This window comes from Macrosteles quadrilineatus, unplaced genomic scaffold, assembly GCF_028750875.1.
Source record: "Macrosteles quadrilineatus isolate MER2022 unplaced genomic scaffold, UCM_ALF_1.0 Scaffold_7__1_contigs__length_78375512, whole genome shotgun sequence".
Lineage (NCBI taxonomy): Eukaryota > Metazoa > Arthropoda > Insecta > Hemiptera > Cicadellidae > Macrosteles > Macrosteles quadrilineatus.
This window is the reverse complement of record NW_026542600.1, coordinates 48,930,054-48,944,882: the sequence shown is the minus strand read 5'-3', so window position 1 is coordinate 48,944,882 and position 14,829 is coordinate 48,930,054. Positions and strand designations below refer to the sequence as shown.

At 32.4% G+C, this 14,829-nt stretch overlaps 1 protein-coding gene across 11 annotated transcripts in view; it reads left to right on the top strand.

The window, feature by feature from the left end:
- Positions 1-14,829, top strand: part of LOC128997759 (poly(rC)-binding protein 3-like) — a 167,884-nt gene that overhangs the window by 117,733 nt on the left and 35,322 nt on the right. For 10 of the 11 annotated variants that reach the window (XM_054423424.1, XM_054423425.1, XM_054423433.1 and 7 more), the window contains one exon: positions 14,479-14,585. In XM_054423424.1, the coding sequence (XP_054279399.1) occupies positions 14,511-14,585 (75 nt within the window). In that variant the 5' untranslated portion in view covers positions 14,479-14,510. Of the gene's footprint in view, positions 1-8,339; positions 8,396-14,478; positions 14,586-14,829 lie in introns of those variants that run through there. The other variant, XM_054423426.1, reaches the window with a different exon arrangement.

Below are 14,829 nucleotides of genomic sequence, written 5' to 3'. Positions count from 1 at the left end.
TACAATGTCTAAAATATTTTGGATACAACAAATAACGTTTTATTTTAGTCACAAATCAGTATAGAATGTTTTCTGGGTTATATCGTCTCGAAATTGATTTATATGTGTATCCGACTCGAAACGCCCTAAATTCAATGATACATCGAGTTCTTCGCGTTTTTCCTTTTGAGAGTAAAATGCAATAATCTTGAGTCATATTCTTTGTATCCAATGAATATAAATATGCTGTATGATCTCTGCATCGACTTTTACATGATGAAATGTTACATTTGTATTTCCACTTGCCTTGTCATTCTTCAGGATCACAATATATATTGAGTTGTTATACGAATTCTAGTTGCTGTGATTATAAAAATGTAAATATACTATTTTTCGAACCAATTATTAAAAAAAAATCAATTTTAAACTGCCTCGTTTTAAAATTAACCCCATTTACATCCCCTATGGTGGTCCCTGTATATTCTATCCTGCACAGGGCCACAAAAGGGGTTGATAGGCTGGTGTAGTTTAGATAAGCTCACTGTAGGCCGAGTAGATAATTGTTTGACGAAAGATAGATAAGAACTGTTCGAAAACTAATTTGCGTTATAATGTGAATTGTGAATAAGGCAGAGTTCATTTAAATTATATGCAGTGTTATTTACATTTATTAACTTTACACATACGCGAAATACTTAAGGAATCGTGTTTTTTAGGTACGAAATTCGTAAAAAATCCCGAACCCAAAGTATTTTTTTAATATTTCTTCTAATAGCTCACAATCTCGTAGATCTTGTTTCAAATGTTAAATCGTTAACGCTATTAATTTATATTTTTTGCTTAGGGTGGGTAACATTTGGTGTTGGTACAGTTTCAGTCATTTATTAAATCAATTACTAGGTTTTAATGTTGTAGGATAAAAAATAAATAAGCCAAACATCGAATGAACATTTAAGAGAAACTAGTTTAATTAATTTGACAAATTGGCGCAACTGATTAGGTACGAATTGCGTTTGTAAAATTCTACCACTTAAAAAATCCAACAGTCAAAATATAACAGCTGTGTTTAGATCACTCTGAATGTCGACAATACGAATGACCACATTTCATTCATCCGCTCAGGTTAAAATTATTAAACAAACGTATCAGCTTCATTAATTATTTATTTCAAGTATGCATCTATTGAATTTTTTTTAATTAACTAAAATACCTTTTTTTGCTTTTCACTTAAGCAGGATTTGACGAAAAATCTATTTCATTGGCCTATTACTTAACATCTAAAATTGTAAGAAGGCTGAGAAATTTTACATATATGATTTTGTTAAAAATGTGTATTAACTTCGTTTACTCGCATAAGTCGATACAAACCACAGGCCTAAGACCCATGTGGACGTTCAATTTCAAGATAAAAAGAGGCCAAGCTATGTTTTTATACAGGGTATCCCAAAAAGAATGGATCATATTTACAGTTCAATATATGTGTTACCAAGGGTCGTTGAAAAGTCAACTATGGCTAGTTTTAAAGCTTGCATCTTTTAGATTTTTAGCACCCTTCAACAGTAATTAGCTGTTCCATTGTTTTTAGCACGTTTGAATTTTCAAAACATAAAGTTGCAATATGGAGGTGCAGTTGAAAGCACAGTGTATTGAATGGTCTATAGAGACGAAATCTGTGGTGTGATTTTTTTTTGTCCGGGGGATTGTGAAGGATCAAGTGTATCTTTAGCTCGCCGATCTCAAACATAGATGAACTTAAATAAAGCACAAATAAGGCTAGCCTTTGGAAAATATCTTATGAAATGCGCCACAATGTGTGGTCAGAGCTGGAACACCGACTTGACTTTCTTCGAGCAAATAACGGAAAACATGTAAGAGGTTAGGCGGTGAAACCATGGTAGGAAAAATAACTTAGGAGGATAAGGAACAAATTGTATTTGCAGTTCCCTATTTATCTTAAATAATAAAGTGTTTATGCCAGTTTACTTTTGATCCATTCGTTTTCGGATACCCTGTATAAAAATATCACAACTTATGATTTCTGTTTACATTCCTTAATCAACTGTATCATTTGTTTGGCTATGTAAGACCCATTCTGTAATGAGGGTAGAACAGTGTTTGTGCCGTGGGACATGGTTGCAGGCCATTGCTGAAGGTTCTCTCGATGTTTACCTATTTACCACAAGAGACGGCAGTTTGTGCTGAGTACGATGGTGTTACCAAGATTATAATTATGCTGAGGGCCCTTAGGCCCAACTCGCTGGCGTCAGCACCTCAGTACCCCTCTCCTCCCACCATCAGCCTACACAGCATCGGGTGTCGAAAATCTGTGATGTTCTACAAATTAGAAATTAGCTGTCGGTTTTCCTTAAGACTATAAACACAAAAATCCCTTAGTTATGAAATCAGGCTTGGAAATTTGGTGGTTGTTGAAGTATACAAAATTTATTGTATTAGGAAATTTAAAAGTATCTCCAAATTTATTGTCTTGTCAAATTTATGAAAAGTGAAATGATGTTTGGCTTCTCAACATTTGCAGGAATACCAAACAAACATAGACCTAACAATTCAATTGCAATTTTAAAATTGATTTATCAATTTATGGATTGGAAGGACATGCATGTTTTTACCTTATTAATGCTACAACTCGTAAAACATATACAGGCGCTTGTGTTTTAAGTTATCTCGGCACTTACGGCATAATATCACACCAGTCTTCACGAACCGTCAAATGTACAGGTTATATCTAGATGATTTCGAATACTTGCATAAAAACTCCCGAGACGTCTATCAGTCCAAAGTTACAACGTGAGTTGGTGGGTAGGAGGGATGGGGCTCAGGATGCGAGATGGGAAACTGGGAATCGATCACGGACGATCATGGGCCTAGGCGCGTGCGAGAGAGGCGCATACCAAAATGTGGCTTGCCCTCCCACAAAACTCTCATTGTTTACTTACAGTCCACTTGTTTTCATCTTACCTTTTTTACGGCACCGATTGTTATTCGTTTTTATAACTTCATATTTTTACACCTTGGGAGTTATTGTCCTGATTAAAAATAGGAATTCCACTATTATAAACATTATTTGAGCCTGTCTTAAAATTTTTTATATGAATAAAATGTTGAAATACCTTTTTACTGTCCAGTGATGATATATACATGTACCTATTTTACAACCTTTCGACCACTAGTTTCGAACCAAAGGTAGTGTCAAGCTGGACAACAAGTTATTTGGAATAATGATTTGATTCCCTGGAGTTGTGAAGTTCTCATAACATACCACATACACTAACGCAAATAAAGGACACGAAAATGTCTAAAAGAAGTTGACAAAATAATACTAATAATAATGGTAAAAGTGATGTTTCCGGCAGATAAGTCATGATAGTATTACATGGTTATTTGTTTTTAATTCATTATTGTAATGGTTGTTTGTGATATTTAGATTATTGCGGACTTCTAATTAAAATGGGGTTTGGGATTATCTTGTAATGTTTTAGGCACTTTCACACCTGAGGACGGGATCAGATTTCAGATTCCGAAACGTCCTGAGATTTGTTTGCTACTTGTAATAGAACTTGTTCCAAATAATCTCGCAAATGACTACAAGAATTTTAATATTTATTTATATCAAACGTGTTACAGATCCTAACAAGTCTAATGCAATTTTGGAGTCGCCAGCTTTAATTCACGTAACTCACATAATATATAGAACATTTTTACTTCCCAAAACAACCGGTATGCAAATAATTACACACTTAACCCCTTTGTCCTACATTATTTAAAGCGGGAGTGCAAGCGGGGGATGTAACTTGACACTAGGGGTAGGGGATGCTGGAGGGGATGTCCTCTGCATAGATGCAGCTTGCACGTTGCACTTGCACACACACGTGCTTGGACCCAGGGGAGAGGGGAATCACTCACACTCACACGCACACGCACCTACACACACACTCGCGATCATGTTAATTATTAACGCTATCATGATTGCTGCCTACATGGCCTGATCAATATCCCTGTGTTTCATCAAAGCTCTCATCCCATTATAATGCAAAATAACTTGATATATTATGGTTCAAAGGTCTATAAAATCATTAATTAATACATTTATGCTAATGGGAAAATATAGTTAGTCATTTTGGTTTTACGCGATTTGAGAAATATTTTCATTTAATATCCTAAAGCCCTAAATTGGATTTCATCTTTCGCGATTCTTGATTATAACATAATAGATTTTAATGATTATAAGTCTTCAAACTTCTTTTTTGGCTTAACCTACTTAATTCACTACAAAAGCAGTCGTCAAAAGTTCTGTTTAGTAACATAAAAACGTTGGAATAAATTGAATATTCGATGCTGACGTGTGGTTTTTAAATTTAATGGCGATTTATTTTCTGAATGTGTAACCAATTAAAATAAGTTTACTAGAAATTGAAATTATATTAAATTTTAGATAGATGTTAGGCATCATAAATTAACCTATATTATATATTATATAATATTATATTATTAAAGTAACACATTAATTGATTTTTTTTTTAATAAGGATGATAAAGCTTTTGTTTCTATCAATGATTTATATTTAAATTTCGTTTATACAACAATTAATATCCTGAACAATTTTATTTATGTTCAAATAGTTTTAAATTGCCAGTTAACTTAAACAAAGTTCATTTTAACCACGACTAAAAACTTCTAAAATTAGTCAATGAAACGTAAACAACTCGATAGTTATCTGAGAACAATCAGAGCTCACACAGTTGTTTAAATGTTGGTCGAATAATCAAATACACTGTTTATGGCAGTATTAATTTAGGTTATGAATGACTTTGCAGAGTTGAGGGATTAAGTTGCCCTCCCGGTAACAGATCGTTTCAGATCGTTTGCGCTTAATGATGCGTACTCGATTGAAGGAAGAGTTTTTAGTAATTTTCTAAATAACCGTAATCTTCAAGTATTCATGTCAATATGATAAATTTGCTCTTTAGAGATCTGTTTTCTATATTTTCGTCGTTTAAAGGTAATTATACAAACTTTGATTTCCATTAAAGGATAAAATGCGCAAAAGATTAACTTAATCCTACTTTATTACTTAAGCACCTGTTTTTTCAGGGTCATTCCACGTAATTGTATTTCTTTTTGAGTAAAGTTAAATATATAAAATGCGGAACTTGGAAGATGTAACTTTTATGGATTAGCCTTTTCAAAACGGGGAGCTGTTGGCATTACCCACCTGACTTTAATGTCGTTGTTTTATACACGTTTTATAACAGTTTTACGAGTGTTCAACTTCTGAACTTACTTTAAACTTCAACTGTAAAGCGTGTGTTGTCTGGAAATGCAAAATTTTACTGGGATTTACTCGTTTGAAGGATATTTAAATAAAAGAGGTTTATATTGCAAAATTGGACTAAAGCCGAGCTCGTTCATTTTGATTTCACAACACTTTTCACTGATTTCATGTTTTGAAGAATTTTGTCAAATATACGAAGTTTTGCTTTTATGTTTTGACAACGCCCAATTAAAGCTATGTCCGGTTGAATTGAAAGGTTGTTGGATAAGGCTGCTACGAGTAAGAAGGATACCAGGACTACAAACTAGATTACTCTATGTTTGTAGTCCTGGAAGGATGCAGCGATCTTAACACCAAGCTTTCACACTTAAAACATCGCATAATATTGACTTTTATTTAATCACAACGTTGCAGCTTTATCTGCAAACAAGCTAAAGGATCTGTGCATTATAATTTGTGAGTATTTAGGAAAAAATCAAAAGCTTTAGCGAATTTTCCTATGGAGAAGAAGCTATTACTGCAGGCGGCACTGAAAGACCTAGACCCGGAACCGATTTAATTTTTCATTTTGATGTCCCCAGAGGCCAAAAACACTCGTGAACCAGCAAGATCTGTTGTAATTTGCTTGTTAATGGATACATTTTGATCAAATTAAGCATATTTATTTACATCATCCTATCCTATCAATATTTTTTCAAAATATACATTTCCCTTCACCGTAGCAGTAAACAAAAGTTATTCATACTCATAAAATTTATGTCATGAACAATGGGAATAGATTTTTCTTGTTAATGGAAAAATGTTTGTTAAAATTCAAATGAACATTTCTTCTCCTGTCGTATTATATCTTTAAATCACGTTCCCATAGCACATAGTAAAGTTTTTTTTTAATTTTAAATCTTTTTTAATCAAATAGCAAATTGGCTCAGAATTTACAAAAAATCATAATTTTTAACAACTCAAGTCAACGCACAGACTACTGAGGTCTATGTAGACTCCTTTCCATTACATTAGTTATTATTACTAGCCGAAGCAAGCATATTTCAATTAGTATTTAAGTTTATACGTTAACGTTTTGAATTTAATTTTACCTTAATTTTACATAAACAATGTATGTGATGCTTCTAGACTAGACTATCTGTACTTTATTTTTTGGAAAATTGTTCCTTTGTTCGTATACTTATTGTGGAAATAAAACTTATGTGATTTTATTAAAAACTTTAATCAGACAAATTGAAAGTCCCTTAGTCAGCAGGTTTACTGTAGCGGGGGTATGTTGTCCTCTACGTTGTCAAAGTAGCCGTAAGCTGAAGTATTGTTTCGGGCCTTTACATCATAGTCGGCGTTTTCAGACTGCTGAGCTGATTTTAGCAGAAAATTGGGCTCTTAGACATGAAGAGCTCTTTATCCCCACCCTGTGTCTGGTACTTGCCCCCCTGTATTGTACTAGGTTTTGTGTGGGTGCTAGGGGAAGTAAGAGGGGGCGGGCTCGAGTGGAGTAAGCAAGACATGCACGTGTTTTATTTTGAAAATTTTCAGAGTTTTGTTTTGTTTGTGGATCAAATCAATAACTACTCCAAGTTTGGATATTTACAACCCTTTTCAAAGAAATTTAAATGTTATGCTTGTAGAGTATTTTCAACACTGCTTCTCCTTGTGGATCTACTGAAAGTGTTTAAACAACAAATTAATCAGGTTACTAAAAAACAGTGAACTAATTATTATTTACAAAAGCCTGACTTTAGTTTTTCAATCGGCAGAGAATCGATCACTTAACATACACATTTAGTTATATTGTTAAAATATATGTACATGCTGTAACTTTTGTGAATAAATATTTAATATGCTCACTCAATATTTTATAATATTGATATATAACATGTTTCAATAGAGTCAATCTTAAATTTCAACAGTGTAAATAAATGTATGAGTCAAATCCGCAAAAGCATAAAAAGTAGTTTTTAAATCGGCAGAAAACTGATCACTTAACACGTACATTATATACATTTTGTTATTTTAATAATAAAATACTTCAATAGTAGGAGAATCTTTGAAAGTTTTAACATTGTAAATAAATGTATAAGAATAATTCAAAATGTCTCACTTTCCACTGTTTAAAACGTATTACTGTATGTGCAAATAAAGCTTGAATTCAAATCAATTTAATCATACAAAATATTAGCAAAAATATTAAATAACGTATTAGAAAATGTAATACAACTTTAAGCAAGTATGAATGGCTAATTTAAGTTTAAGTGTTTAATAAAGTATGTAATTGATTTCACTAAGCCTGCTATGTAATTAATTCATGTTAATTCGTTAAAAATGCATGTTTTACTCTGACGCCATTGGTAATGCTATTATGCATGAGCCTTTTAACCTCTTCACATGAATAGAGAATATGTTAACTCAATCACAGCGTAATGTCCCTAGTGTATTTTGCATAACGCAATATTATTGCGCACAGCTTTATACCATGCAATTAAACAATGCGCAATAGTTACATAATGTTAATGTATGCCAAATAGATGTTTGTATAATGTACGGTATTGACTTCTTTCATAATTTCGGATGTTTTAGGTTAGGGAAATCCTTGATGCTCGAACCTAAGAGGATGTTAACGAGTTTAAAAACTCATTACCTTTAGCGGCTGCCTGGATAAGCCATGATGTTATGATAATTGGTGGTATATTGGTAAAGTAGTGTTATTTTTTTTTACTTTTTGTTCCTGTATAGATCTGTAAACCACACAATGCAATGAATAATTTAAAATCAGGTATTCCAACTCCTGCAATCAAAGGAAGAATACAATTTCGTAACTTAAACTAGTTATATTTTTAATGATCCTCAAGATAAACTCGGCTACAGTTTGATTAGGGAGTAAGCGAGTTAGGCGTAACTCAATGAACGATAAACCAGAAAATAATCCCGAGGGTGATGGAAATAAAACGAAATTAACCAGGAGCGGCCAGGTAGCAGGGAGTAGGTGGTAATAAATAGATTATAGACAGGTTGAGACTTGGTTGATTTTGAGGGGCTTCCTACGTCATAATCCTATTTGATACTTGCCCAGTCCTCCACCCCCGAGTGTGTGGATACCATCGCTACCCTCAACCCTTCCATAGTGTGAGTATAGGATATATAGTACCCCTGCAGAAAATCTGTACAGTGAATAAATTGATTACATTTTGATTACAGTACTGCCATAGCAGAAGTCAAAAGTGATTTTCTCCTCGTAAACATAAGTAATTACGTAGGTTTGCTGCTTTAATGAACAGCGCAACTTTAGTTGCGTATCTAGTTAAATTCAAAATGTAAATATCTGACTTAAAGCTATATATAAATTTAAAAAGTATAAGGTTATTTAAATCTATTATCAATACATACGGGAAAACCTAAAAGAAAAGAGCGTCAAAATTCCTAAAACCAACGTTTCACCTAGTAAAAAATATGCCAGCTGTATATTTTGATGTGGCATTCATTCAGTGAGTATTTTAAAATGTAATACTGATGTTTCTTGTTATACAATTATGCTATAAATATTTATATGAGGAAATCTACGCTCTACCTATTAAGGTAACCTAAAGTTTACTAAATATTTCATGGTTTAACTTAATAGCCAATACCTCGATAGGAAGTATACCTTGGTAACCAGAATAATATGTCCCTTAGACACTTTGAGTTTAACTCACACTAATTTTGTTAATTTTCATTTGTAACTTTTTTATACTGTGACAAATTTAACTGCGTTTCATTTTCTATAAATTAATAGACTTATTATTCATATGTGTTCCATAGTAAAATATTTTATTTGAATGCAGATATTTGTCATGGATCAAGAATAGTATGCATAAACAGTAAATGCTTAGTACAGTAATATTTTTACTAGCTGTGTCAAAATATTAATGTTAAGCTTATTTAATAACCTTCTCGAACGTTTTACGTGTTACAGTGATATGAAAGAAGTTGAAATGAAGATATATTTCGATTAGTAACGCCAGTCATCATGGTCAAAATCGATCGTAATTGTAACATATTTTATACGCTATATTTTTACCGACTTGTAAATTTCAACTGTATGAATGTAGATGTATCGAAAACAGTTGAGAGACGCATTTCTCTTGATTTTATTATAATTTTGGTTACGTTAGGTTAGGTCAAAGGTTTTAATATTAAAAATGAAAGTTACAACTTGCAACTTTACATAAACTTATTATTGTCAAATGTCCAACAATGAAGCTATATTAAAACCATTTTAAATTAATTTTTACTTATCAAAAACAGTTTAATAGTTTATTTGACATAAGCTATTTGATAATAAACCTTAAATGAAAACTGGTGTTTAGTTCACAATTAATTAGTAGTAGCGAATTGTACTTTTTCCTGTACAAAATAAAAACTAACCTAACTAAACTAAAATAAAAATCATTGTATTTTTCAATGATAAAAAATAAAAAGCTCATTAGCGGAAGTTTTAGTAATATGTAACAGTGTTAAAATAGCTGAGGAAAATCAACAACAGTTTTTAGCCTATTTTGAAGGGAAATATTTTTAGTCGTGGGTGAAACAGAAAGAGGAGCTTTGTGAAACAAAGTCTTTCAGATTGTTTAAAATATTTAGTACCTGCTCAAGCACCTATTCTAATAAAGAACAAGTTTCAAGTTTTCTTTTGTCTGCTTTAAGTTTTCAGAGAAGCAGAAATGCAATAACTAAGTCTTTTTTTACGCAGCATTGTAGCTACTTTATGAGAAATATTGTTTGAATTAAAAATTATATGTAACTCTTTGTTTTATACATTACAAGATGTTTCAAGGTTACTTTTAATTATATTGTTGTACAAATACAAATGGTTTTCTGCAAATCTTAAAATTTTTCAACTGATTAAATTATTTTATATTTAAGTGATAAATTAAATATTAAATTAACGTATATAATCATTGATAACATTTACGATAGATCTGGCAAATTGCACTGATGTATTAGAAACCTTTACGTATAAACGCATAAAACTATCCCTTTTTTCATATAAAATTATTCATTGAACAAAACGGTAAAATGTCGTTTATTAGCAAGTGTTCCTCAATACATTCTGTTTTATAGCACAGTATAATTATTGTCAGAACATTTATGCTAGATCAAAACTACCATGACATATTATAAATAATTGTAAAGTCCTTTTTTTAACACTGAAATGCAATATACATAATCAATGGGAACTGGTCTAGTGGCAGAGCGTGTGGCTTCGGTGCCCAGGGTCCCTAGTTCATATCCCGCCAATCACCAATGGATTTTATCTGATAACGCCGCAACCCTCTATGACAAGCCTGAAGTAATGTGTAAAAGGTTCTGGGCTAGAACCTAGCGTCCTAGAATGTGACATGCGTGAGATAAAAAAATAGACATAACTAATATGTTGTATTATTAATAAACAAAATTACTCACATCATAGGCTTCTCAACATATTTAACTGTATTTTAAAAAAGTGCAGACACTAATTTAAATCCCAATGCCAACTCATTACAATAAACCATATTTTCAACGCAACAATTTTGTTGTCGTTAAACATTAAACAATAAAATATGACTGTATACAACTTTAAGAAGTTTGAACACGTATTTCTTAAACCTACCCCTAAGTCTATACAGTTGCTAAAAAGAATTACTTAAAATGACTACATAAATTACACTTAATAAAAATCAACAGTAAATTAGTGGATTTATGTATATAATACAAATTCATAGTAAATACAATGGAGAGAATTATGTTAATTTAATAACATGCAGGCCGCTTATAAATTGTTGTTTGCGTTGCAAATTCTAACTCAACAGTATCAAAAACGCGTCAATTGTTTATAAATAAATGTAAACCATTTCAGTTAAGAAAATCTAAAAAGTTAAGAAGGTCGCCGGTTCGATCCCGAATGATGTCAGTAGCGTTTTTATAGTTTTAAACTGGACTCAGCTGTCCTTGATCACGGGGCTTTTGAAATCATGGATCCAGAAACAGCTGACGTTAGTAACAAAACTGCACATGTCATCTCACTCACCCTGTATTCATCCTCAGTTTAGTTACGTACACAAAGAACATGTCTGTGTCGATAAATTTGTTAAGTTTTTGTTAAGGAATTTGTTGTAATTAATTTGTTAAGTTAGGTTTGAGTTAATAAAAAATTTTTACTGAAAAATTAAAAATTAATACTTGTTAAGACTTTTTATAATAATTTTCTCACTATTGCTAGTGATGTGTATATTTGACTGTTTGTATGGCCATGAAATGAATCGCATATAATACAGGTATTTTAACGCAACCCAAATTCGTACTCCGTAAGGCACTTTTTGACGGAAAACCCAGGTCACATGTTGGTATCCCTGTTTGTATACTTCATTGTCAATCAGCTGATATGCATTCTCCATAGTTATCTATGGGTTTTAGTCTTATTGAGAATTTATTGTGAATGAAACTCGACATGTGGTTTTGCAAGCTCAAAGGATATAAACTGCACATTAAAAGTAAATCTTAAGTCGTATGCCAGGATAGGTTGGAAATTAGGTATCCTAATGTGATTTCAGTACAATCAACTATTTATGGAATTGTTATAATTTAGGGAACCGGATCTGTAGAAAAAAACCTAGACCTATAGAGCTTGTGAAAAAACATTTTTAGTCTTATTTACAATAAATTATCAATAACACTAAGGGCCGCTTTCCCCAAATCAAGTTTAACTTAATCTCGGTTAACTTTAATCTGTGGGTTAAACTTAGGATGGCTTTCCCCACTATTTTGTCATGGCAGTTTAGTTTAACCTAGCTTTTCTTTGCAAGCAACAATGTTGGCAACACTGTTATGCAATTTTGTCTGCAATATTAGCTGTTTAACTTCCCACTATGACATATCTGTCATTAATTTTCTCGTGTTTTGGTTATTTGTATTAGGTTTCGTGTCATTGTCTCCAATTGTTGACATTAAAAAGAAACATTTTTATTTGCAGGCTAATAAATTGTACTGATGCTAATTTATAGCCTAAGCATTTCATTTATTGTGTTTATTTTAAGCTCAAACTTAATTAAACAGTAGGCCTACTGTACGCATCAAATAAAAGCATTTACAATCATGGGAAAATAAAATGTTGGGAAAGACGCAAAATCAATGTTTGTGGATTAAAAACTAGAGCCTATCCTTTGTAATGGCAGGCCTAGGCTACTCAGCATTAGACACGTTCGATGTTTCTAAACTAAATTTAATTTTAGGCGTACTGCAGTAGTTGTTAATTTACACATGATAATAATAGACTAGTGGTTAGGCCCGAATGTTTAATATTTACTTTTGTGTAATGTAAGACTCGTGTTAAAATCAAATCAAACCAAAAGGCTTCTTATGAGCAAACTTTCCAACCACTGTTGCGTTGCTGTGGACAAGGTAACCTATCGATTGTACACAACTACGATACTACCTACCGAAAAAGGTTCTGGTTTGTTATTTTTAATTTATTTCCAGTTCAATTTATTTTAGGTTATGTTTAACAAATGTCAAACAAGGATATTTGCCATTGCCGTCTGCCGAACGTAACAAGTCAGCCAAGAGCCAATCAAAATCAAGCTATTATTCTTCTCTCCTGGGTTAACCCACGGATCGCCAGTTAAACCAGCCAAACCCCTAGGGTTAACTTAAACCTAGTTTAAACGGAGAAATTATTTTGGGGAAAGTGAATCTGAGGTTAAACTAGAGTTTAAACCGCGATCAGAGTTAAACTTGATTTGGGGAAAGCGGCCCTAAGCCTCATGGATATCCATGCAACAATGCATATCAGCTGATCTGTAGTAAAGTAAAGAAAACCGGGATACTATCATTTAAGCTGGTTTTGTAGTTAAAAACAGATACTTTGTAGTGACATAATGCATTTAAAAAGAAAGAATACCACCTACCCAAACCTTGTCACATTTTGAAGCCATTATAAGTTTGTTTAGCTGCGTGTTTTCTACAAAAAGGTGTTCGCGTTATCTAATAAAGGGTGTTTGTTATAGCATGTAAGTCGTATCCTCCAATGTCACCACATCTGACAACTACTTTGTGTGGAACACGCTGTCAATATACTATGTGTCGTATTAACATGAAACCATCCACATCAACTACACGTTAATTGCAATCGTGACAGTTCTAAAATTTAAACCTTCGTAAATATCGCGAAGGCCAATTAGTACTTATTTAGGAAAAAAAACAAAAAACTAACAATTGGCTTGTTCGATATTTATTATGTTTATTTTAGCTATAGGATTATAAAATTCGAAATGATGAATTTAAGAGTTGTTAGTGCGAGAATTCTAAAATAGGATTGGTCTAAATAACGTTGCTGATTATCAGCTAAGTAGTAACGCAAATATAATTTAAATTACGTTTCAGAGAGGATTAAAGCCGCTTTAAGTTACTAAGTGACATTTTTTCATTGCGGCGACAAATCTTGTTTTTCAAATCGAAAGATTGTATGACTGATTTAGATTTAAAGAATATAATTCTTACTATTATTGTTTCGTATAATCCTGCTATGCAATTTCAATACTTTCTTCAAAATAAATAAATGGATCATACTACCCCTCCTTATATGGAATAAGCTATTGCCTTAGATTTCATGGGAAGACTTAGATCCGGGACCGATTTGCTTCTTCGTTTGAAGTACCCAGAGGCCAAAAGCATCATCCGTTCAAATTCATATATTCAAATCAGATGTATATATTCGTATACCGTAAAATGTATGTGTGTGTCCATTAGTACAATAACCCTAGTAGATGCCATCCTATTTTGATAAATTTGTTACAAACGTGTAAACCTACATTTATTCGAACGATTTCCCGAACCTGCATGACTGAGCAATGGGAACAATTATTTACGAGGTAAAAATTGGTTATTTCAATTTTAGACTCCAAAACATATATTTCTTTCAAAAATATTTCGTAAAACTTAAAACATAGTTTAGTATATTAAAGTGTTGTTGTACACATAATGGTTACGCAGAGATAAAAAAACCGGTTATTCGTAAATTACCATGTAATTCTTTTGTAGTATAATTAAACGGTAGTTTGCTTGCTTAGCGATATATTTTGATCAAATTTGTCAAATCTGTTTATTACATACTCAACTATTGACACTTCACAACATTTTTCAGGAATATCTATAACAAGTAAAGTGAAATCTACAACAGTGTTTTTTTGTTTCAGCCCAAGTTTCTGAGAAAGAATCCAAGACCAGCATGGACACAGACAAAACATTCCCGTCAGACGATCACAACGTCACTCTTACCATCCGTCTAATCATGCAAGGAAAGGTATGTTGAACGTTTAACAATAATAGCATTAAATGTACCATCGGTTAAGGTCGTTTCACACATAACAGTTCAGTCACAGTTCCGTTATATAGTCCAGTTACAGTTCAATCTCAGTTGCATCCGCAATTTCTTATTCAACTGTCCGTCAGTTGGTTTCAGTCAGTCTTCCGTCTCTAAAATTTACAGTAATTTACAGACAAAATTTTTAAATTATAAACCTATAATCCATCAAATTTTCACTGTC